Source organism: Cuculus canorus, chromosome 1 (genome assembly GCF_017976375.1).
Source record: "Cuculus canorus isolate bCucCan1 chromosome 1, bCucCan1.pri, whole genome shotgun sequence".
NCBI lineage: Eukaryota > Metazoa > Chordata > Aves > Cuculiformes > Cuculidae > Cuculus > Cuculus canorus.
Genome location: NC_071401.1, coordinates 119,549,836 through 119,572,696, shown reverse-complemented (window position 1 = coordinate 119,572,696; position 22,861 = coordinate 119,549,836). Strand labels below are relative to the sequence as shown.

At 49.4% G+C, this 22,861-nt stretch overlaps 1 protein-coding gene across 10 annotated transcripts in view; it reads right to left on the bottom strand.

The window, feature by feature from the left end:
- The window catches only part of BOC (BOC cell adhesion associated, oncogene regulated), a 59,884-nt gene that overhangs the window by 20,847 nt on the left and 16,176 nt on the right, over positions 1-22,861 (bottom strand). For 2 of the 10 annotated variants that reach the window (XM_054075509.1, XM_054075516.1), the window contains exons 1-3: positions 10,846-11,026; positions 5,751-5,924; positions 4,940-5,218 (exon numbers count right to left, since the gene is read on the bottom strand). In XM_054075509.1, the coding sequence (XP_053931484.1) occupies positions 4,940-5,218; positions 5,751-5,924; positions 10,846-10,906 (514 nt within the window). In that variant the 5' untranslated portion in view covers positions 10,907-11,026. Of the gene's footprint in view, positions 1-4,939; positions 5,219-5,750; positions 5,925-10,845; positions 11,027-20,277; positions 20,487-22,861 lie in introns of those variants that run through there. The other 8 variants (XM_054075525.1, XM_054075539.1, XM_009556968.2 and 5 more) reach the window with 5 other exon arrangements.

Below are 22,861 nucleotides of genomic sequence, written 5' to 3'. Positions count from 1 at the left end.
CAGGGAAGGTCAGCCTGTGGCGAGCTGCACCGCTGTCATCAGGGAGGGAAACCAGCTGAATTGCAGGGCCAGGGGCCAAGCAACGAGACAGGCGAGACAAACCAGATTAAATGAATGGGAGACCATAAATAACTTTGGAAAAGCAGTAGTAAATAAAATGCCAGTCCTCAAGGTGAAAGTCTTCTCCACTTTAGGGAAGGGTGAGGGAGGGACCCTGAGAAGAGGAATGGTCACCCCAACCCAGGTACAGGCATCCTCCACAGCCCAGGGTTATGGCGCTCACTCCAAATCCAATTCAGTGCCACAGGAGCCTGGGCACTGGCACTGCTGTCACCAGCCCCTTCCCACTCCAAGGGGACAGGCGCAGCACCCTGGCCTCCCGCCTGCTCACACACCTCGAGGTGCATCCCCTTGCTGCGCTCCACTCCCCCAAGTTGTCCCAGGCCCGTTGCACAGCCCTCATGCCACAGCTCCGTCAGCTCAAGCAACACCACCTGTGTTTTCCTTCTCTGCTCTCCTCACGCCACCTCTGCCCCAGGGGCCAGAGCCCCCATGCCTGCCCCCCTGCCTGCTCAGCAAATGCTTTTCCAACATGCAGTCACCACTTTCCCGCCCTCCCTCCCGTGCCTCCAGGGAGCCATCAGAGGAGAGGCCCAGGCAAGGAAAATGAATGGGGCTGTCTTCAGAAAGCAGCTGCAAATTCCTGGGGGATGCCCAGCCTGACCCGGTGCAGGGTCACTGCCCGTGAGCACCATGCACTGAGGCCCAGCTTCCCCCACGTGCTGCCACAAAGTGGAGGGCTGCCCTCGCCGGCGGCACCAATGGAGGGCCACAAGGCAACGAGTCTCCCTTGTCCCACAGTGTCCCCGGGACACAGGCACCTTGCAATCTTCTCGTCCCTAGCTGAGAGGGATGCGCTGGAATCAGAATGGTTGGGGTTGGAAGGGACCTTAAAGATCACCCCATTCCAACTCCCCTGCCATGGGCAGGGACACCTCCCACTGGATCAGGTTGTTCATAGCCTCGTCCAGCCTGGTGGAGTCATCCAGCCTAGGCGGAGTCCCTTTGCAGCACCCCTCATCTGTTTTTTTGCTTTGTTTTTCCATGTCACATCTCTCCAGGTCAAGCTTGCTGCTGTGCTCACTGCATGGATTTTCCACACACACAGCTGAATGATGGAAGTTGCACAGCTTTTGTCACTTCTGCCCATTGTTTTTCCTCCAGCCCTGCACTTCACCTGCCCTGTGAGTTCCACTAAGGGCTTGTGACCTTCCAAACCTTTTGCTGTTGCAAGACCAACCCACAGCACTGCATTCTTGTCCCTGGTGGATCTATCCAGCCACACCAGAGCCCACTGAAGCCATACCTTTTTCAAACAGCTCCTACATCCAGGAGAGGGGCTGGAGCAGGGCTTCTGGCGTAATGGCAAATTTGCCACCTGCAAATGGGCTAAGAAAATAACTTTCTCTTCCTTGCAGCTCTGAGCCATATGAAGGCTTAGGGTGTGGCTTGGAAAACCAGGAATACTCCTGTTCCATCCACTCAAGCTGTCCCAGACTAGCCCATCACTACTGAAGGGCTGAAAGGCTGCCTTGGGGCCATGCGGGGCTGATCTTGCGCAGCACATCAGCCCAGCAGTGATCAGCAGGGATCTACCTATGCCAATGTACCATGGGCTGCCAAGGTTGAACGTGGGACCATGAGACACCACATTGCCTCAAAAGTGCCCAAGTAATGCCTGAAGTGCTGGTCCTTTGGTTGCTTTATGAAACCTCCCCCCTTCTGCAAATCCTTCCTCCCTCCACCCCTCAGACACACAATACCCATTTTATCTCTGCTGCTGGAATTAAATGCTAGTTTCAACCAGCCCTCTGAGCCAGGGAGAATGGAGATGCACTCAGCATTGCTGTGCCACAGATGGGAGAACGAAGTATCAGTGCCAAGGCTACACCGTGGCTGCCATCACAGCAGCGATGGTTACCTGTGCTGACTGTCAGCAAAGCACAAGGAGGCCCTGAGGGACCAGGTATGCACAGACGGGGGTGCTCAAGGGTGTTTCCTCCAAAGGAGTGTAAATAGCCTAAAAGTTGGCCAGATGATGCTGCCTACACCCCTTGAAACCTAGCAAGCCACTTCCTCCTGTGACTCCAGGTCCTCTTCCAAAATAAACCTAAACCTTGAAAATATTTCCACACTCCCCTCCCTGCTGCTTGCATTCACGTTCCAGTTTCACTCTCTCCCTGGCCCCTCCAAGTAGTTTTTGGATGGGGCTGTGGCTTTCAGAGGGTTTTCTTTCAAACCAACAGGTGATCTGGCATAGATGTATCAACTGCAATGCCAGCCTGCCAGGGGTTTCCCTCTGCACCCCCAAGACCATGGTCCCCACTGAACCAGCTTAGAGCAAAGCTCTGTAGGTGACATCTGGAAAAGGAGCCAGAGCCCGTGGCACAGCTGCTACCATAGCTTTCAAACTCAGTCCCGCCACAAATCAGTGCCCCCTGTTATTTGGGGATGTGGTCTAGTGGCAGACTTAGCAGGGCTGGATCGATGGTTGGACTCTATTATCTTAAAGGTCTTTTCCAGCCAAAATCATTCTATGATTTCAGACCACTGCAAGTAGCCTGCAGCTCACAAACACAAATCCAGTTATTTGAACCCCTCCAGAAGGCTTCCCTCCTACACCTTCAGCCCCAGGTCTTTCCTAAATTGCCCTCTCTCTCTTCACTCTTCGACTGCCAAGTCTTCCCCATGCTGGGGCTCTATTGCCTGAGGCTGTCTGGGTGCATGGGACATGGCCTGTGTCATCTTCAGTTCCCTTCGAGGACAGGTGACCCATGCAGCACAGCACAGGGGTGCTCCATGACGGGTTAGTTGTTTGTTCAACCAGCCTCTGGCTCCAGTTCTGCGAGTTTCACTGAACGGTGCTCCTGACCTCTGGCCTTTGCTACAGAAGGGACCGCAGCAGTGGGCACAACACCTTTTTTCACATCCCGCTTCCCAGTTGCAATTCGATAGCTGAAAGTGATTTGACTCCTGGAGAGGGGCTGAGGAACTACTCAGTTGTGGCTTTGATTTGTCCTGAGGGACACAGTAGGACCTTCTGGTGCTCTAGGACCTACCTCCTGTCCACCACTGACGCTAGACCAAAGCACACAGATGGGTCAAACAGCTAGGCTTTGTCCCAGAAGACAGAGCTGGTGGGGGTGGCTTGGGGTGAGGGGAAAAAACAGAAAAGGGGAACAGCCTAGGAAGGAACCAATCAGGCTGAGGAGCTGTGCACACCCTGTGCTCCCAAACGCAAACCATGCCCTTGGTAATCCCATCTACTTCTCCCCTCCTCTCCTTCCCTCTATCAGGCCACCAGCGCACACAGCCCCCTTTCTGCTCTGGAATGTGTTCTCTGAAACTTAATCTCGGCATGGGGCTCTGGCCAAATCCCCTAACAGATTCGGCCCCATAACAACCCCCTCCCACCCGCTTCAGCACTCAGCAACTCTACCCTTGCGTTCCCTCATCTCCTCTTCCCACCCAGCCTGGCCTAAACATTTCACTCCTGATTAATGTATCAGTGACAAGCCAACAGCTCTTAGCTTTAAAGCAAAGCCAGCCTCTGCTTCACACAAACATCTTTACTTCTTCATTTTCTTATGACTTAGCCCCAAACTCCCCCTTGCTAGGAAGATGAAGCTCTTTCTCCACCCAGGGAGTGTCACTGCCAGGGGACAGCAGTCTCCTCTGCACACATTTGCTCCACCAAGAACTGCACGGGTCTCTGAGAAGATCAGGTTCTCTCCTACTTAACAAGGGTGGTCCACGCTGAGCACTCCCATCTCCAAGTACGCGTGGGCTGCTCTTTCCCAGATTCATCCAAAGACAGCACTTTCTCACATTTGAGCATTACATCTGGCCAAACCCAGGCGTCTGCAGAAGTTCCCCACTCTAAGACACACCCTCCCATGCATACGTCTCCTTGGTCTGTTGACAGTGCCAGAGGGCAGCAGTGAGGAGTTTATAAGCTCAGAGCTGCGGCTCAGAAACAAGGTGATTTTTTGCTGCCCTGCCACTACAATCTTGTAGGAAGAGGACAAAGCCCTGGAAAGCGGAAGCACGCCCTCCCAGGGCCAAAAGTAGTGGTTATGAGTGTAGCCTCCTGCCCCTTATAGACAAAAACCTCGTTACAACTGCTTATAGATACTCTGTTCTGCTGTATCTGCCTACTGTTGACTTCAGTGTCTGCCCCATCAAATGAGGACAGTGCAGCCTCTGCCTTTGACATCGCACTGCAAACATTCTCCCACAGCCACTCCTTCACCTTATATTTTTGCAAGGGATCCTCCCAATGGCCCACAGAGGGCCACCAGTCCCTTATTGCAGGTGCTCAGGAGCACCTCCTCACCACAATGAGACCAACCTTTCCTTACCATGAGCACTAGTGCTGGTATTTTGGCTATGATGAACACAGGGGCAACACAAAAAAAGTGCTGCTCCCATCACAGCACAAGCAGGGCAAGGGACTTCACTTTCTGTGTGCCAGGAAGGCAGCAAAACTTAGCACACACTGACCCAGTGCTGGTAACAGCCCCACAGCAGCTCAGTGCGGTGGTTTGGCCATCAACACCAGCAGGCAATTTTTTGTAACCTCAATTGAGAATTTTGCAACTGTATGGGGCAACATGACAGCCAGGGGACCAACTAGGCACACAAACACCATCAGTGAAGTTATTTCCTGCTCTTTGTAGTCTTGCAAAAACAATCACTGCAGGACAGGACTGCAGTTACCACACAGGACTGCTTGGGTCATGGTTGAGCCACAACATGACAGCCAGTCCATGATAAAAAATGCTGCAGCGTGAACAAGTGAGTGTGGATAAGCCTCTCAAGGATGCATGAGTGATGGCCCGAGCAATGCAAGGGATGGCAAAGGACTAAAGTTACTCACTAGCTAACGTGACTACTGCAGGGACACTGGCAATGACTCCTTCAGGCACACGAGCAATGCACTGATAACGTCCCACGGTGTGATTGTTGAGAGCCATGACGATGAGTTTCCCTCGCTCGATGTGGATACCCAGCACTTTGTCCGATCCAGCCAGCTCCTTCCCATTCAGTCTCCAGGTGAGGTTCACTCTGGGTGGGTCCACTACACACCTCAGGCTGACAGGGCCCCCAAGCTTTTGTACGATGGAGGCAGGTTGCACAGTGACCTGCAGGGATTCACCTGCAGAGAGGGGAAGAAATGGGAATGAGAAAGGCCCATGAGACTCAGCAAAAGAAAGCACAGAGGAAAAAACTGTAATGGGGGGTACATTTTGCACCCATATAATCATTTGGTTGGGAAAGACCTTTGAGATCATTGAGTCCGACCATACCTGTCCACAACTAAACCATATCCCTGAGCACCTCATCTACCTTTTAAACAACTCCAGGGATGGTGACTCAATCACCTCCCTGGGGAGCCTGAGAACCTTATTGCTGCTGTTCCTGCTGCATCTTCCCCTCACCACACACCCACCCTAGTGCTTGTAGGTGCACGCTAACTCCATTTCTTCTTGGCACCAAAAGACAGAGATGTCCAACTCCAATTGTACCCTCTTCTCCTCCCAAGGAGTGTTTGAACTCAGATCTTTGGTCATGGCTATTGAAGAAGCAGCAGAGAGAAAATCGCTTTGTGCTCGAGGCACAGCTACGCTAACCAGCCTCAAGGTGAAAAATAAACAAAATGGAACGAATGAGTAAGAGCAGAAACTCACTCAGTTTAGCAAAGCAGCTAGTGGCTACAAGGATGAGGCAAGGGATGGGGGACATGGGTCTCTTCTTTCCGTGTGTCATTGCCATCCCATGCAGTGTGTCCTGGGGCAGAGACACCCAGGGAAGTGTCCCATAAGCTGCCTCAGGGGATGCAGTGGAGATGCGGTAGCAGATTCCTGTGGATGACAAGAAATGAGATAGTTTAAACCCTCAGATTCCCTCTGCTTTCCAGCCCCACCTGGCATCTTTATCGACACCCCTAAACTCCCAGTGATTCACTGAGCCAGTGGCCTGAGGAGGCTGCAGATACTGACACTGAGACCAGCACTTCTTTCCTTTGGCCTCTCCCCTAAGCATGGTTGTGAGTCTCCCAAGACATCCTATCCTCAGCCCTCGGTACAAGTCTACATGTATGCACACAGACACATACTCACTCCCCTTCCCCATTGTAGATTTGGCGCAGTGAATGCCTGTATGGTGCCAGCAGCCCACACCAGGCAATTTTCAGGAGCAAAACACAAACATTTCCAACAAAGGATCACTGGAGATACTCGCCAAGTGTTGCTGCCACTTCTTCGCCGTGTTTGGAATACATTTGAGCTTGAACACAAAAGTAAAGGAGTAGGTACAAGCCCCAGCTTTAAAAAAAACAGAGGTGATCCTGCAGCTTCAGAGTCTCTTCCTGAGATACTGGTCATGTTACTAGCAGGCATACCTATATTTCAACCCAGATGGGACCCCTTAGGAGATGTAAATGTTTCTCAGGGCTTCTCTGCAAGGAATTATTCTAAATGGGAGGGGACACTTCTTCAGGAGAAAAGAAATGGCCAGTTCTAAATTTGCTCAAATTCAGTGCAGTGAGCTGAAGGTGGATTACGCTGGCTGGGGGCAGAATCATAGAATCAATAGGTTGGAAAAGACCTTTGATATCATTGAGCCCAACTGTACCTGTCTACTACTAAACCTTATCTCTCTGCATCTCATCTACCTGCCTTTTAAATACCTCCTGGGATGGGGACTCCACCATGTCCCCAGGCAGCCCATTCCAGTGACTGAGAACCCTTTCAGTGAAGAATTTTTCCCTAATGTCCAACCCGAACCTTCCCTGGTGCAACTTGAGGTCCTTCCCTTTCATCCTTTCACTTGGAAGACGAGATCAGCATCCACTTTGCTACAACCTCCTTTCAGACAGTTGTAGAGAGAAAGAAGCCTGCTTTTCTCTAGGATAAGCAGTCCTTATTCCCTCAGCCGCTCCTCATGAGACTTGTTCTCCAGCCTCTCCACCAGCTTCGCTGCCCTTCTCTGGACACACTTCAGCACCTCAATGTCCTTCTGGTAGTGAGGGGCCCAAAACTGAATGCAGGATTCGAGGTACGACCTCATCAGTACCAAGTACATCAGTGCCAAGTACATGGCCCTTATAGTACACCTTTATTCTACCTCTGTTCTACAGAAAGATTTCAGATTAACTGTTCTGCCTGAATCACGCTGCCTATTATGAGTAGAACTACCCTATCAGGATCAACCATTGTATTCAAAAGCATCATCAACTTCCAAAAAAAAACTGAAGTCCAAACCCACCTATCACATGCTAGGTTGCTGTGAAGAGCTGCACACTGCAGCAGCTGTTCTGGAGAGATGGTCATGAGTGAATCCCAAAGCAAGCAAGCCAGGTCAGGAGGATAAAAGATCTATGTGGCTGCACCAAGAGACATCTTGGATGTTACACTGAATTTAGCTTCCATCACAGGTAAAGGGCTGAAGTCAAGAAGAGACTTCCCTCTATGGACATCATAATGCAGTTACAGGATTTTGAGCTCCCTCCAGCTGTAGCACTAGGAAGGTGAACTGTGTCTCTCAAAGGTATGTCAAAATTGCTGCTGAGCATGTCTACACGGGCAGGGGAGAAGTCCAAGATCAAACCAACTATAGCAGCCAGCGCAAACAGCAGTTATATTGCCTGTTCCCCCTGCAGATACACAACTGACTGTAACCACCACTGCCAAGAGCACCTGGACTCTGCAGAGCCATACTTCCTACTTCCTACATGGTGACCTACATGGTGACTGCTCAAGCCATCACCTGTTTAGGCATGTCCTTCCCAAATCCAACTCAGTCAAAAAAAAAAAAGGGGACAAGTCCCCTTCAGCATAACCTCCAAAACTCAACCTCCTAACTCCTGAAGGAAGGACTGTCTAAAGGAAGGACTGCCTCGGGCTCCACATCAGTTGCTAAATCATTTAAGGTAAGACTAATTACTGCTAGCAAGGAATCCCAGCATTTAGGGGCACTTTGCTTGGCTTATGGTGACAGCAAAGGTGCAAGAGCACAGCATGGGACCAATATCCATAGCTGGTTATGCAAAGGTTTATGTTACGACAGCAGGAATCCACCTAGTTAGCTTGCACGCATCTCTGCAAACTGGGCTGTACCTCAGACAGCCTCACGAGCTGTCCCCTTCCCCCTCCATGCCCCAAAGCGTGGAGTTACAAAGACATTCATACCAAGTTGAGAGGAGATAGTAAAAAGAAGAGCCACTTCTGAGCTGGCAGCTTCAAAAGGAAGCTACGCAACTGGAGCTTTGCAAACGCCACAAAGAGCATCTTTGCATGGCACTTGGCAGGCCAAGGTGAACTCACTCAGCCAGCATGCCCAGTGAGCTCAAGGCAAGGCAGCTGTTTCCCAGAAGTTAAACAGCCACTATTACAAGCCAAGATAACAAGCCCTGCTAATAGAGATGGTAAATTAGGTCAAGCTTGGCACAGCCTATACGGCTTCAGGGTGGCTGGGAGCACGGACAGAACTCAGCCATCGGATGCCAGGCCAGGCATACCCTGAAGGCACCCAGGAAGTTCAGTTAGACTCATTCTCTAGCTACTGCAGCCCCATTACATGTGGAAATCCATTGTGTGTAACATTCAGTGCCAAAGCACAAGACAGCAACTTCCCTCCCACATGCCTCATCCTTCTCAGTATCACTCTCCACCCTGAAAATAAGTCTTAACAATTTGTCTTTGAAAAGTTTCCCCCATCAACCATCATGCACTGTTGTACAAGATCTTTCAGCTATTGACTTGGAGACCACATGAATTACTCAAGCTCACTTCTCCATGTGAGACAGCCATCAAGGTATCCTTCGTTATGCCACAGCTATCTTGGGCAAACCACCACTGCCCATGGCTGCAGAAGTGCCTGATGTTTTTCTGCACCAGAACATGCACTGTTGACACCAGTGATGCAGCACTAATTACACTCGTCTGGAAAACACTTTGAGATAGTTTAGGTTTAAGACACAGCTTTAGTTGCACCTTGCACCATCAGGGTTGATAGGGCTAGAAAGCCTTCCACCAAAACAGGAGAAACATTTTGGGGTAGGACTCAACATTTTGCTCCTCAATGCTGGAAGCCAACAGAGCAAAGCTGACTCATTCCCCCTATCTGGATTGGTTTGGCAGCAGGATGGAAGAATGTTGGATGGAAAAGAGTTGTTCCTTGGAGTCCATGCTGGGGGAAGGGGTAGGCAAAAACGTTCCATCCCAGACCTCCCTGCAGCTCTGAGTCGTGCAGAGCTTCTGGCCAGAAGGGCAAAGCCAAAGGCACAGAAACGTGTAACGGACCATTCGTGAGCTAGGACCACCCAGGCACATTGATACGATGATGATACTGGCTGCCCCCAGGTCTGTAAAAAAGATGAAGGGCAATAAGTGGGGAGAAAAAAGGGGAGATCAAAAAACTTGGCTATAGCACTGGGCAGATTGAGCAGCATTAAGCAGAGACTGAGAAGAGAAGGTGTGTTGCAACAAGTGTATGGTAACTCCCCAAACCTCCGGGCAGAATATGTGCTCTAAATAGGGACATGTGGCTATTTCTTTCACAGCTGAGTGAAGTACAAAAAGTAAATGGCTGGCATAAAAATAATGAGGAAAATGAATGAAAACATCAATTCCAAAAGAACTATTAGGATCCAGGGCCAGATTTCAAAAATCCCATCTTCCACAATTGAAGCCAGATTTTCAAAAGCATTCAGTTCTTGACATGCTGAGCTCTCCTGAATAGGCAACCAACTTATTTCGATGCCTAAATGGGAGCTGACCTCTTTTGAAAATGCTGCCCTTAAGCAGCCTGCAGTAGTGCATAGCAAGGAACTTTATTAATCAGGCAGCTTGTGATTTGCTTGGCGTTCCTACAAGCACTGCCAGAGCGGGCTGCAGCAGAAGAGGAGGCAGAGGTGGGGAGCAGAGGAGGCGCCAGAAGCTCCGGTTGCCTTCCCAGAGGCAGTGGTCCCAGGCAGGGGGCTGTGCTGGGAGATGCAGGGCTGCTGCATGGTGGCATCCTGCTCAGCTGCCAACTCTTCCCCAAGTCACGAGACACCCCTGGTTGCCGACATTTCTGCAGCCAACACCACCCGCCTCAACAGTTCCTGCTTAATTGCTATTTGGGAAACGAAAGAGTGACTTAAAGAGCTTCAAGGCGAGAGGGAAAACAAAAATTATTTGTTTATTTATTTTTAATTCTTTCCTGCCAGGTTAAAATAACAATTTCCTGTCTGAGGAGCCAAGGCTCTAAGTCCCTTCACACAGCCCAGTAAATCAAAGAAGGGGCCATTAGCAGAATAAAATTAACGAGAGCTTTATCAAAATTGGAGGGGTTGTGGGGTGTAAAATCTGTCAGTTGGGGTTCCTGCCACACACCCAGGCCCCTCGAGACCCCCGCATGTGGCCCCAGCTGTGCCCCAGCAATGGAGGGCACTGCAAAGGGAGAGGAGCAAGAAAGAAAAATCAGAGGTGAAGATACAAAAGAGAAGAAAGGCGGGAGCTGGAAAGGAAAAAGGGATATGAATTAAGCACAGGCAGCAGGAGAGGTGTTTGCTGATTAGAAACTGAAGGTTTTACTGAGGAAACGCTGCTCACAGCTCCAGGCCCCCTCCTGCTTAACAAGGGCTGGCCAAGCAGCCCTTGTTACTGCCATAGTCTGTGATTTACAAGGCTCCCAAATGGGAACCAGCCTCTGCCCCAGCATCCCCACACCACACACCCCAGCTCTGCAGAAGGCAGAAGGGAAAATGCAGAGACAAACTGAGACACAGGGAAAACTTACTGATGCACCTGAAGGCGGTCTGAGGTTGTGTCAGGCGGCCACATCCCAAGTCCCTTTTCATGCAGGAGAAGAATCACAGGAAGGTGAAGGGGCTGCTTTACACTAAAGGCAAAAGCTGCAGCAACTCAGGTCCAGCTACCAGCTGGGGACACCCTGGTGACTCTGGAAAATCCATTGCAGCTGGCCTCCATTTCCGTCGGGTCAAGTAGGGACAATGATACTCCCAGTTCTCTGTTATATACATTGAGACTTATTCTCTTTGGAAAATGCAGTGCCTTACACAATACAGTGTGACAATTTTATTTGTAACCATTAGTTTTTAATACAAGACTGTATTTTTCTGTTGTTCCACAGAGCTTAAAACACTGTGAAAGAAACTGTAAAAGAGAAAAGAGCCACAGCACTCTTTTTCTCTCCAAATGAGAGAACCTGATAGCTAGAAGAGGAAGCCACCCTGGCCCAAGGTTATACAATAAAGCAGTGGAAGAGCTGGAAACCAAAAGCACTCTGAATGGGACCTCCATCCCATCAAACAGGTTTTTCTTGGATCTCAAACCCTTGGCATCCTGTCTAAAAAGTCCACCACACAACTGTATAATCCTCTAGCTGAAATATCCTGCCAAGGTGGCACACCTGAGCAGGTCAGCTACAAAGTCCCCGCATGACTCCTGGGCAGAGATGGCAATCTGGACACCACCAAAGAAGACTGCTTCTGCAAACTCATCAAACAGTAACATCTCAGACAAAACTAACCTCTACCAACCTCCACCCCTGCTTCAAGCATTAATTTCACACTGTTACGTTATACTCGTTCTCTCTCAGAGGACTTGGAAAAGGAGAGATTTGCAGCAGGACAGATACTCCCTCTCCTACATAACAGCATGGGCATCTGATGGGGATGCAGATGCTGTAGGAAGAGGCAGGATTCTGAATGGGATGCGGGTGCTGTCAGGAGGGGGCTGAGAGAGTCGGCATCCAACCATACACTGGCATCTTTAAAGTCAAGGAGGTAGCAGAGTGTACAAGTAAACAGGGATAAAAACTTGCCTGCTTCCCACTGTAACACTAAAAGCTCCTGACTTCAGAGTGCATTAGCTCTGTTAACATAGCCCTTGATTAACTGGTGTGAGGAGTTCCCCCCTCCTTCCAGCCCCCCTTCGCCTTTTCTAGAGTGATTAGGCAAAAAAAAGGCCTTCTCACTGGCTACTTGTGAGCTCAGGAGTTCATCCGGAAGCCACAACAGAGAAAGCCTGGGATAAATTCACACTCAGAGTTTGGAGAAGGTAAATATCAGAGCAAAACATGGCACGGCAGCACCACCGCTGTGCAGATGAGTGAGTTCATCTGCAAACTACAAGATTGTGCTTGGGCACTGGGTGACCTGAAAAAAGAACCACAGATTGTCCCCAGGTGGATCCCAAGCAATTAAGACCTCTAAAAAACAACATAAACTCACAGATAAAACAGAACTTGAACAGAACTGCTCATACAAATCAGCAATGAATCAAACAAAACATGTTAACAGTCTTTGTGACTTTTTTATCTTCCACAAGTTGAAGGTATTGTCCAGACAAGCAATTCTCTCCACAGCACCCTGTGGTATCACCAGGGAGGGCACTTTGCAAGTGGGCTTTGGATTAGCAACAGGATGCAAAGCCTTCCCATTGCTCATCAACTTTTGCTGACACCCCTAAAGACCCAACGCCTGCATTTCCTGGCACCTCTCTATCCAACAGTTCCTCTGAAATGAGTGCCACTTTCCAGCAGGCATTGATCAGGCTGACTTTGCTTGAACCCCAGCAAACCCCTTCATGTTGGCATTTTGTCAGGCAGTGAGCACAGGGCTGCTTAAAGAACGAAACGCTGCCCTTATGCCAGTCACAAGCTCCTCAGTGTCACCATGGTGGTGGCACTGCAGCAAATCCGGCTTGCCTCGGGCAATGCCTGCAGCGCGGTGGTCCCAGAGTGGCTGGACTAGCCAGCCTGAAACAGCCCTGCTGCAGGCCGGCCAGAGATGCGAGGATAGCCTTGCCCCGTGGCTGTCCCCTGGGATACCCCTCCCTTTTTCCCCAGCTACCAGAAGAGGAGCCCTGTGCTAAAACAGAGTATGCACGCCAGCTTTGGCTGCCCCTTGGCGCGCCCCGAAAACAGCTCCAGCCCTTGAAAAGACAAGGCTAAAGCATAAGAAAGAAAGAAAACCCGCGTTCTTTCTTCAATATCGTGCTCCCCCCATGCCCTAGACACTTAATTTCCCTCCTTCCCCCCCCTCAAGCTTCCCCCTCCATTCTGAGTAAATTCAATTTGACAACCCTGCTAATTGGATAAACGCTGCTCCCTACGTTCCTTTAAGGCTGCCCGCTTTTCTCTCCTTGTTTTTGGAGGGCGATTGTGGCTGTTCTTTAACATGAATTCCATCTGCTTTATTTCTCCTCTGCCCATTCAAGACCCCTCCTGAATATGTATGAGGGGCTGCACCCCCCCTTTCTCCTCCATCCCACCTCCCACCCCTATCACAGCCCCACCCCCCCACCCCGGCCCCCATCCCTCTCCCTGCCCTCTCCCATTGCCCGGGACAATAACTCCCCAAATGCCCCCTTCTCCCACCCCAGCCCTTTTTGCTTTAGATAAACACAGGCAGTGTCAAGTGTGAGGAGGAGGGGGGAAGGATGGGGTTCAACTGCCAGTCAAGCCTCGAGTCCTCAATGAAGCCCGGAGGCCTACCCTAATCTGCTGCATGCTTGCCATATGGGAGCTGTGTTGCCCTGGGAAACACTAACAGGCAGAACGGAGCTTAATAGAGTCCATATTCATTGTAATGCAGTGAAATGGCTCGAGGGACTATTGCCCCTTGGGTCTGTTTTCATTCTTCTGTTCCCTCTCTTTCTTTTTTTTCTCTCTCTCTCTTTTTTTTTTTAATAATTTTTTTCCTCCCCTCCTTCTCCCCCCTCGCTCTTCCCCCACCACCACCTTTTTTTTTTTTTTTTTCCTTCTTTCTTCCTTTCAAAAAGACCAAGTCCCTGGAGAGCTCTAATCTGGAGAGGCTGGAGGCTCCCCAAAAGGGCCAGGAGTGGGAAAGGGGGAAGGGAGAGTGTGGAGGTGGTTAAGGAGGCGAAGGAGAGGTGGAGGGCAAGAGGAAAGTAGCAACTAATAAGCATGCAGCCGGCCAGCTGTCAAGATGCTGACAATGCTGCTCTGGGCGCAAAGAGCCCGACAGCCAGCGCTGGCACGGAGGCTGGCGCAGGGTCCTCTGGAGAAGCGCTTGCCTCCGCTAAGTGCCTCCGTCCTTGTCTGCCCAACACAGCACAAGCGACAGAAAAAAAAAAGAAGGGCGCAGATGGAGCGTGCTGCACTGCCTCTTCAGAAACAAAGTGCACCTAGGAAACAGATGTTGTTGCTGCAACAAGCTCGGAGCTGCTGGCTGCTCTCTGGCTCCTTCTCCCAAGCGGCCCCACAGCAGGCGCTGGGGCTGCCCCCTGCGGCTGGGAGAGCATGCCTCTCCGGTCGAAACCTTTTGGTCCAACTTCAGTCCCAACATGGGAGCTACCATAGGTTTAGATCAACTTTTTCTCCACCCTCCCCAACCCTGATCCACCTTGATCCATCTGTAGGCTCTCCAGCCTCCCAGCTAATGTTCTAATTAAAGAATTAAGGGCTACCAAGGGGATTGCACATCTCCAGTGCTTACAGAGTTGCACATCATGCATCTGGACATTGAACATCAAGTATAAGGGAATCAGCAGAATTGCTGGAATCAAAGTCTTGTGAGACCCCATACAAGTGCACATGGGGTTGCAGCTCAATCTGCTTTCATGCCAATGTTTGTGTCAGGAGAAAGATCAAGATCCTCTCAAAAAAACACATAAATGCAGCCACACGCTTGTGGAGACCAGTTACTTTCTTTAGTGTTTTCAGTTTGCCCCATACCTGCTACAAACTCAGCTCTCAGCACAGCGAGAAAGTGTGACCTATCTGAGGCTTTGCAATGGGACAATGTTGCACCTTCATAGTGAGAAACCTGCAGAGGAGCCTGCAGAAAGGGGGTCACCCACTGACATGAGCATGACATGAAAACACACCTTTAGTATTAGAAGCAGGAGATTTACCGCACTGTATTACTTGCCTGAAGCATCTCATCTCTTGCCATTTGAAAAGAATATCCACTTTATCACTAACATCACAACTAAAGCCAGAGACCAGTGTCAATACAGTTGGGGGTGCCATACTAAACATGGAGTAAAAGCCATCCAATGTCCTAGAGACGTCACACCACTGGCTAGAAGGGTTACTCACTTCAGGATGTTTGATGCAGGCAGTAACAAAATCTATCTATCTACACCTTTTCCTTTATGGGTATAAACTGGAGAGGGGCAGATTTAGACTAAATATAAGGAAGAATTTCTTCACAATGAGGGTGGTGAGGCACTGGCACAGGTTGCCCAGGGAAGCTGTGGATGTCCCACCCCCGGAGGTGTTCAAGGCCAGGTTGGATGGGGCCTTGGGCAGCCTGGTCTGGTGGAATGTGTCCCTGCCCATGGCAGGGGGGTTGGAAATGGATGATCTTTAAGGTCCCTTCCAACCCAAACTATTCTATGAATCTATTTGAAGAGAGAGGCAAAGCACGTAGCAAGGAGCTGGGAATGAGGGAGGACACGCACCTAGGCAACGAAAGCCCAAGAAATGGTTTCTCCGTGGCCTTATGCTGTGGGACCTGCAGGATGTGGTGAGCACCAAGCAATGCTGCTGGCTCTGGTCTGGGCTCAACTGTGCTGAATCCCACACCAATGCGAGCCGGGTGTCAGGTTGTTTCCCTCCCTGTCAGCAACTGCAATAGAAGAGAGTGCCGGGAGGGATGGGCAGTTCCCACCGGGATCTGTCAACACGCAGGCACAGATGTGCCTGTGGCTAGTTTACATTAGTCAGGGTACTGCTTTTGTTTTTCCCTTCTCATCCTTTCCAAACAAACAAAAAAAAAACAAAAAACGAAAACTTGAAGTCTGAGGTTGAGGCTCTAATTGCCTCTTGGGTTATGGAGAGGTCAGAGAGGAGGCAAGCTTGGCAGATGCAGGAAAAGCTATGAGCTTTGCTATGAGCAAAAGCCCTGCAAGATACCAAAGAGAAGTGGGTAATAAAGGTGGCAGAAAGGAAAAGGCAGGAAAATTAAATTGATATGAGGGGGTCAAGAAAGAAGGAGAAATGAGGGAGCTGTGAATTTGGCCAATTTCCTTACAGTGCATTTGTCCCTACTGCTCCAGGGGCTGGGAAGGCAAGGAGCAGGCAATGCCACAGCTCACTTGTCACATGCATGCCCGGGCTCAAGTCTCTGTCCCACTTTCCTCAGAGCAGTGGCTGTCACCTGGGATGGCCACATATCAAGCAACTACCTCTCTCTCCTGCTGCCACTCTTCCACTTCATTAAGATGTGGGTTACTCTTGATAGCAGGAAAACTATTCCTGCTCTCACTAGAAGCTCCATCCTGCTTCAAGACAAGTTTAACCAACAGAGGCACTTCCATAGTGTGCTCTGGTCCCAGTTAAACAGCACTTTTACACAAAGAGAGCAGGGTGCTCTCCTCCAAAGCTGTTTTTGCTCAGCTCTGCTGTGCTTCCCCCAGCAGCTCTCGGGAAGCACATACACCCAGACAGTCCTCAGCCCCCAACCGCAGGACACTGCCATGTTGACCAAAACAAGCATTCTGTAATTGATGTGGCAGCAACACCATAAATTCTGCATCCTATGCTAACTAATATCACCTGTGGCCTCTCTGCAGCTGGACCGGCAGTCGGGAATGGGCCCCAGGAAAGGAGGACCACAAATCACGGCAAAGGTGTGACACTGAGCTGCCCCAAAGAAACCAATCTCCCTTTTATTGTCTCTGTCATGTGATGAGGTCAGGCTTGCAACAAGACAGACAATAAATACCACAGCATCCATTCATGCTGGTAATCACCAGATTAAACACTCCTCTCTCTGAAAGCCAAACCTGTATTATATAAACCAAAGCACAGAGGAGCCGTATACCAGAGAAACACCACCCATCAGCATCTGCATGAAGCACTGCAGAGGTGCCCAGGGAGCTGGGAGCATTTTGGTGTGTCCATTAGCTATGGCCACCTCTGAACTTGGTCTTGAAAGCTCGTTTGCAGCATGGGTCACAAGCCAGAGAGACAGTAGCTATGGATGCTTTTAGAGAGCAGCCCACTTGTTTATGTGCTTAAACATGAAGCTACCTTAAAGGATCAAATAAAAAAAAATTAAAAGAAATCATCATTGTCTAGGAACAATAGAAAAATCTTGTCCATGTCCAATTAGGAACAATAACAGAGTGAAACAAATACAAAAACAACACAAAAACCCTAAATCAGAAAAGCCCACAGAAACTGTCAGTGACACTGTTAAGCCTTCCCTGGGGGAAGTTACAATGGGAAAATTTTCCTGTTACAGCACAGCAAAGACTTGAGTAGCTTTCCTAGCTTTTGAGTCTTCTTCTAGTTTGCACTAGAAGAGCCAGGATGCCTACAACAGCTGCAGTAAAAAAATGACCAAGCTTATATTAAATACAAGCAAGCAGCACAGCAGAAATGCCTGCTTAAACGATGCATCCAGAAGATCATAACCAAGGACATTCTGCCGTCTCCAAAACCAGCCTGATCTTTGCCATGACTTCAATGGGAGCAGGCCCAGAAACTGCATTAACAAGCACGAGGCTAGTTTAACACAGTTGACATCAAAATCCAGAAAAGCATACAAAAGAGACAGGACAAAGTACTCTGCCAGTAACATCAATACAAAGTTTAATCCCCAGATGGCTGTCTTTAGAGACATCCCCATCGCCACCATAGAGAAACTCCCTTCTAGTTTGCACTCCTTTCAGCAATGACTTGTTGCTGGGATGCAAAAGAGCACAAGCCCATTTTTCTTGTCCTTTGAAGATGGCATTTAAAAGTTGGGGTTGTTGGGTTTTTTTTTCCCTCTTTTATAAATTTGGGAATAAATGGGAGTTTTTACTCCCCATAGCTGTCACTTAAATGCTTTTCACTAACAATAATCATTTTGGTTATGGGAGCAGGTCAAAAGCTTGTAGGACTCTAATGGGACAAATCTCCCCTGGAAGACATGTCACTACTCCAAAAAACACAAGAGGAAGCTCAAGGACAGCAAAACAAAAGGACAGAAATGACCGCCCACAGAAAATACTCCAGCCGGTGCCAAATGCTGAGGTGGGGTGCAGGGGCTCAGCGCCGAGTGCCAGCATCCAGACAGCTGAGCCACATCCCTCATTCATTCTGTACACAGCAGAAGGTGCTGTGCTGCTCCAAAAAAACATGGGGCTCACCTGGAGGTGAAAAATGATGGGGAACACACTTGCAGCCGGGGCTCAGGGCAGGAGACAGATTTCCCCTGCTCCAGAGACGAAGGGAAGATAGTCACATGTCTTGGGTTTTTTCAAAAGATTGTCTGCCCCTCAGTTGCACTGTCTATCATCCCACCAATAAATAATGCCTCTACAAAAATTATGGTCTAGTTGAGGACAGTGATCCAAATGTGGGCAGAAGGTGGATCAAGATCTTGTATCACCCTGTAATGATAGGCAGGGCCAGGACCAGGTTTCTCCCACTCTGCAAAGCGATGCTCCACAACACAAGGATGAGAAATGCATTGCTGCAGTAACACACTGCCTGGGAAGTGAGGGTCACCTGCTTGCACCTTAGCCTGCAGTTGGGACACACTGGTGAGAGCTGTGGCCAGTGTCTGCCCTGGGATGTGACACAACCATGGTACCAGTGCCCACTGAGCAGCCAATGGCGCACAACACAGACCCACTGCTGGCTCCCCACTCTCCACCCTTGTCCATTTACACCTGCACCCATGTTGAGAGAGCGAGCGCAAAGCTGGAGGCACCTCCTCAGGCCCTTCACACAATAAGCAGCAATTCCAGCTGCAAAGCTTGCTTTCCTTGACGCACAGTTTACCTTCTCCATTCCCCTGCATCCCGCCCCTGCCACTTACCCCTCACTCCAAAAAGGCTCTCTGAAACAGGCTTAAGCTTTAAACAAATAAGGGCTTGGAAAGCAGCAGCCTGCTCCTGTTTCCCTCCCCACCACCCCTGCTCTCCCCCCCGTTGCCTCCACCTCTGAGCCGCAGCGCAAGCAGAGCTGGCGAGCGCCGCACAGGCATAGAAAACAAACACATGGAGCAGAGCCAGCTGTGAAGTCGGATTTGGCATACGCTGTTTGCAGAAGGAATAAAAGCACATGGGAGAAGGGGGAAAGAGAGAAGGGGAGGGCAGGGAGCTAGGGCTGTCCCTGCCTCAAGGGGAGAGCGTGGCTCCCTTACAAAGCACTGGCACACACCCGCAGGAGGGTCTGTACACACGGGTGCTGATCTAGTGCCCTGTGTGGATCTTGTGCCCCTGTGATGCAGAGGGAAGAGACAGGCCTCCAGCAACATTTCTCAAGCTATTTGGCATCTCGCTCCCCCACCCCTTTCCTAGCAAGGCAGACTGTTTTTGCACATGCTTGCCCTTCCTCTCAGGCAAAATTAGTGTGTTCTGATGCAACATGTGAAAAATAAATACACTTCTACCTCCTGGGGCTTGCAATTCTCTCCCCCTCTTTCTGAGAGTTCCTTAGCCCCTATGCACACAGCTCCAGGGCCCCACAATGCAGAAAACACTGACCCAACTTCACTAACACCTCAGCTGAGATTACATATGTTGAGGACACACTCACACTAATCCTTTTCATCCTCATATTTTTATTTATGTCTTCCCCCACCTCTCAGCTGCCCCTTTCTGGAAGGGTTTCAGACAAAATATCCTTCATCTTACACCCAAGGTCCCAGGGGACACCAGCTCTGGTATTATTCTGCCCTCACTGGTCTGGTCTAGCCATGGGAATGCTACTCACATGCTTTAGGAGTGGATCACCTATGGCCTTACATCAACAGTGGATCCCCACAGGTTTTCCTCTGCCTCTCTCCTCTTCCAATCATCTCTGAGTGAAATGAAACAGAAGCCAATACACTTTGCCTGGTTTGGGGTAGAACCCAGTGAATTGACGTGGTTTGCTTGTGGTTTCCACTCAAAACCATAAACCACTGCAGGTTTGCTTGGAAGGTCCTCAGCTGTGTTTGGAGGCAGTAAGAAAAGCAGCAGTGTCCTACCTGGTCTTGGACCTTGTCCAAAACAGCCCAGCAGCTGGACAGATTAACAGTCCAGGCTGACCACCCAACCACCTGCGGGCATTTTTTCACCAGTTTCATTACCACCCCTGAAACACAGCAAAATCCTTCCCCCTCTCCGAGCCCACCACAAACACTTGTCCCTCAGCATCACTCCAAATCACCAAGCTGACAAAAGACAATGTATGGATATTCCTCTTCTTGTGAACTACATTATGGATCCCTGATTGCAGCCAAGGAAGATGACTTACCTTGGAGAAATCTTGCAACTGACTCTTTGTTCTTGTGTGGAACTTACTGGGGTGCCAAACCTTCTCATGGATCACTGCAAATAAAGCATTTCTCAAGACCAACCAACCTACATTGATTCCTTTCCTTTGGGGGCAAATTAGGTATTGCAAGACAAAGAAGGATAGAAACTCAGCCATGGAGGTTATGACACCACATATCTGGAATCGCTTCTTCATCTGTTGAACAAAACATATCCCCACTTTGTATCTCAGCTTCCTGGGAACGGCAGACCTCAGCTGGTGCATGCAATAACCAGATGAACAGGAGTCAGGCAATTTCAGATTCTCAGATGAAAGATGCTAGACAGGTACATAGTCTTATTATCTGTACTGCTTCCTGGTAGCACCAGGATTCTGGATTAGTGAAACACAGATGTCAGCATCCTGACAAAAAAAAAAAAAAAAAAAAAAAAAAAAAAGAACTTGCAACACACACAAAACATTGTGGTTAAGGGCAACAGCAATCAAGAGATTATTGACAACAGAGAACAGGATAATTCAGTGAGGTCTGTCAGACTAAACTTTCTGTAGTCACAGACTCTGGGAGAAGTGTTTGTCAAGTAAACATTCATACGTGCAGCTGCCAAGAGCTAAGGAGACAGAGAAGGAGAAGTAGCAGAGTCAATGTGGCACCATTTGCAAATGCCCTGTGATCAGCTGTCTCAGGCCTCCTGAGCCCATCAGCAAGCACTAGTGAAGCCAAGGGGCTGAGCTACTGCAGGAAGACCCACCACTAGGTTAGATGAACAAGGAACGATTCACATGTTGGAAATATTTTCATCCAGCACAGGATTTGCAGACCTGGGTAGATGCGAGCACAGCAGTTTGTGTGTGTTCAATGGACAAGCATATACACGCAATCACCTGGGCAAGTGAAATGAAGCCAAACTCCTGGCTGAGGGGAGTCCTCCAAGAAAATAAGTGATACTCCACAGCTATTGGTATCACATTTACTCTCAGTTCTGCTGTATCTAGAAGCCTGTAGTGGTAGTTACCATACTTCCAGGGAGCCAGAAACTCAGGCCAAACACAACACAGATCTTAGCCCTAAAACCAGGGTGCTCAGTGGCACCGAGCAAGGCTGCACAAAAGCCACCACTCTCCATGTTTTATATTTCAGTTGCCTAAAGTCAATGGGCAGAAGTAAACGGGACCTCCAAGAGGCAAAGGAAATTTCTTTTAGCCACACAGAGTCAGCAGTGGAGCAAGGGAGGGACACACCGGTCATCTGCATCCCATCCAAGTGTCTATCCATCATTCAGTGCTTCCCACCTATGGCTGGTAAGACTGCTGAAAGGGGTGTGTGGATGATTTAAGGGGTCCAAGAAAAAGGATGAAAAATATGCAAGTTTTTCAGACTTACTGTGCACTAAGTTGGGCACACAAAATTTCCAGCCATGTCTCCTGACCTCCATGGGAAAGTATTTAATATTGTATGCGAAAAGATAAAGCATAACCCATCACAAGTGATCAAACACACATATTTTCTGTTTGCATGTCCTTATTCTCCCTCACCTCATCCCAATGGGCAACACCAGAGCTGTATTAATTCATCACCTACAGATCAGAACTCTCTTGGCTGTCAAGAAAGAAACGTGCAAGATACAAGGCATGTTTTAAGGCCAGCATCAGATGCATTGCTTCTCTATTAGTCACTGGCCACCAGTGTACCTGCAGTGGTGCTGCTATAACTACCCCTTGGCTTGTCTGGGGCCAGCTGCACTCTGTGCAAGTGACCAAAAACTCACACACTGCAGCCAAAGCTGCTAGGAAGAAGTTGTTTGCGGTCTCCAGCCCAAAGTTACTGACGACTTCTTTACAGCAGAAGATTGTAGTAATGTTCAGGAGGTTCATGGGGGAATTAAGAAAGCTGTCCCTAGCTGGACAAAAGGGAACAAGGAGTCCAGAAAAATCGCTGGTCCTCATGAAGAAGAGTTTTGCAGGTTTAGTCATGGTGAATAGCATTTACTCAAAGGGATTTTATGAGTTTTATGCATACAGGATTGGTCTCTTGCAGCTCTGAGGGAGGAGGGTGGTCTTCCTGGGAGAACCCTGTGCAGACTGAAGAAGCTGGATCTCCACACCAATAAACAGCCCAGCACCATAGACCAAAACCCCTAGGCTTTTCTAATCAGGAGGTACATGACCTCCTCCAGAGTCCTGACACAAGTGCTCCAAGTATTGATAACCTGGAAAAGCCCTTCATGAGGGAATGGAGTTGCCTTAACTTTCCCTCCACTCCTTTCCTGTACCCCCAACCTCAGCTTGCTACTGTGCAACAGCCCTGGGGCAATTAAATCAGCAGCCTACTCACCATGTGATATTCTTGGCCCAAAGCAGTCACAAATATAGTAGTACATGCCTACAGAGGCTTTCCACCCCTCATACCATCCAACACCACAAGGTGCTCACACAGGAGACTGGTTCAAAGCAGAGAGGAGAAACCAGCACTGCAAACTCCCAGCCCTCCCCAGCACAACCATGAGTTACCCTCAGCTGGGGCTTGCTGCTGCCCCAGTCCCAGCGGCACAGGGCTTCTTCGGTC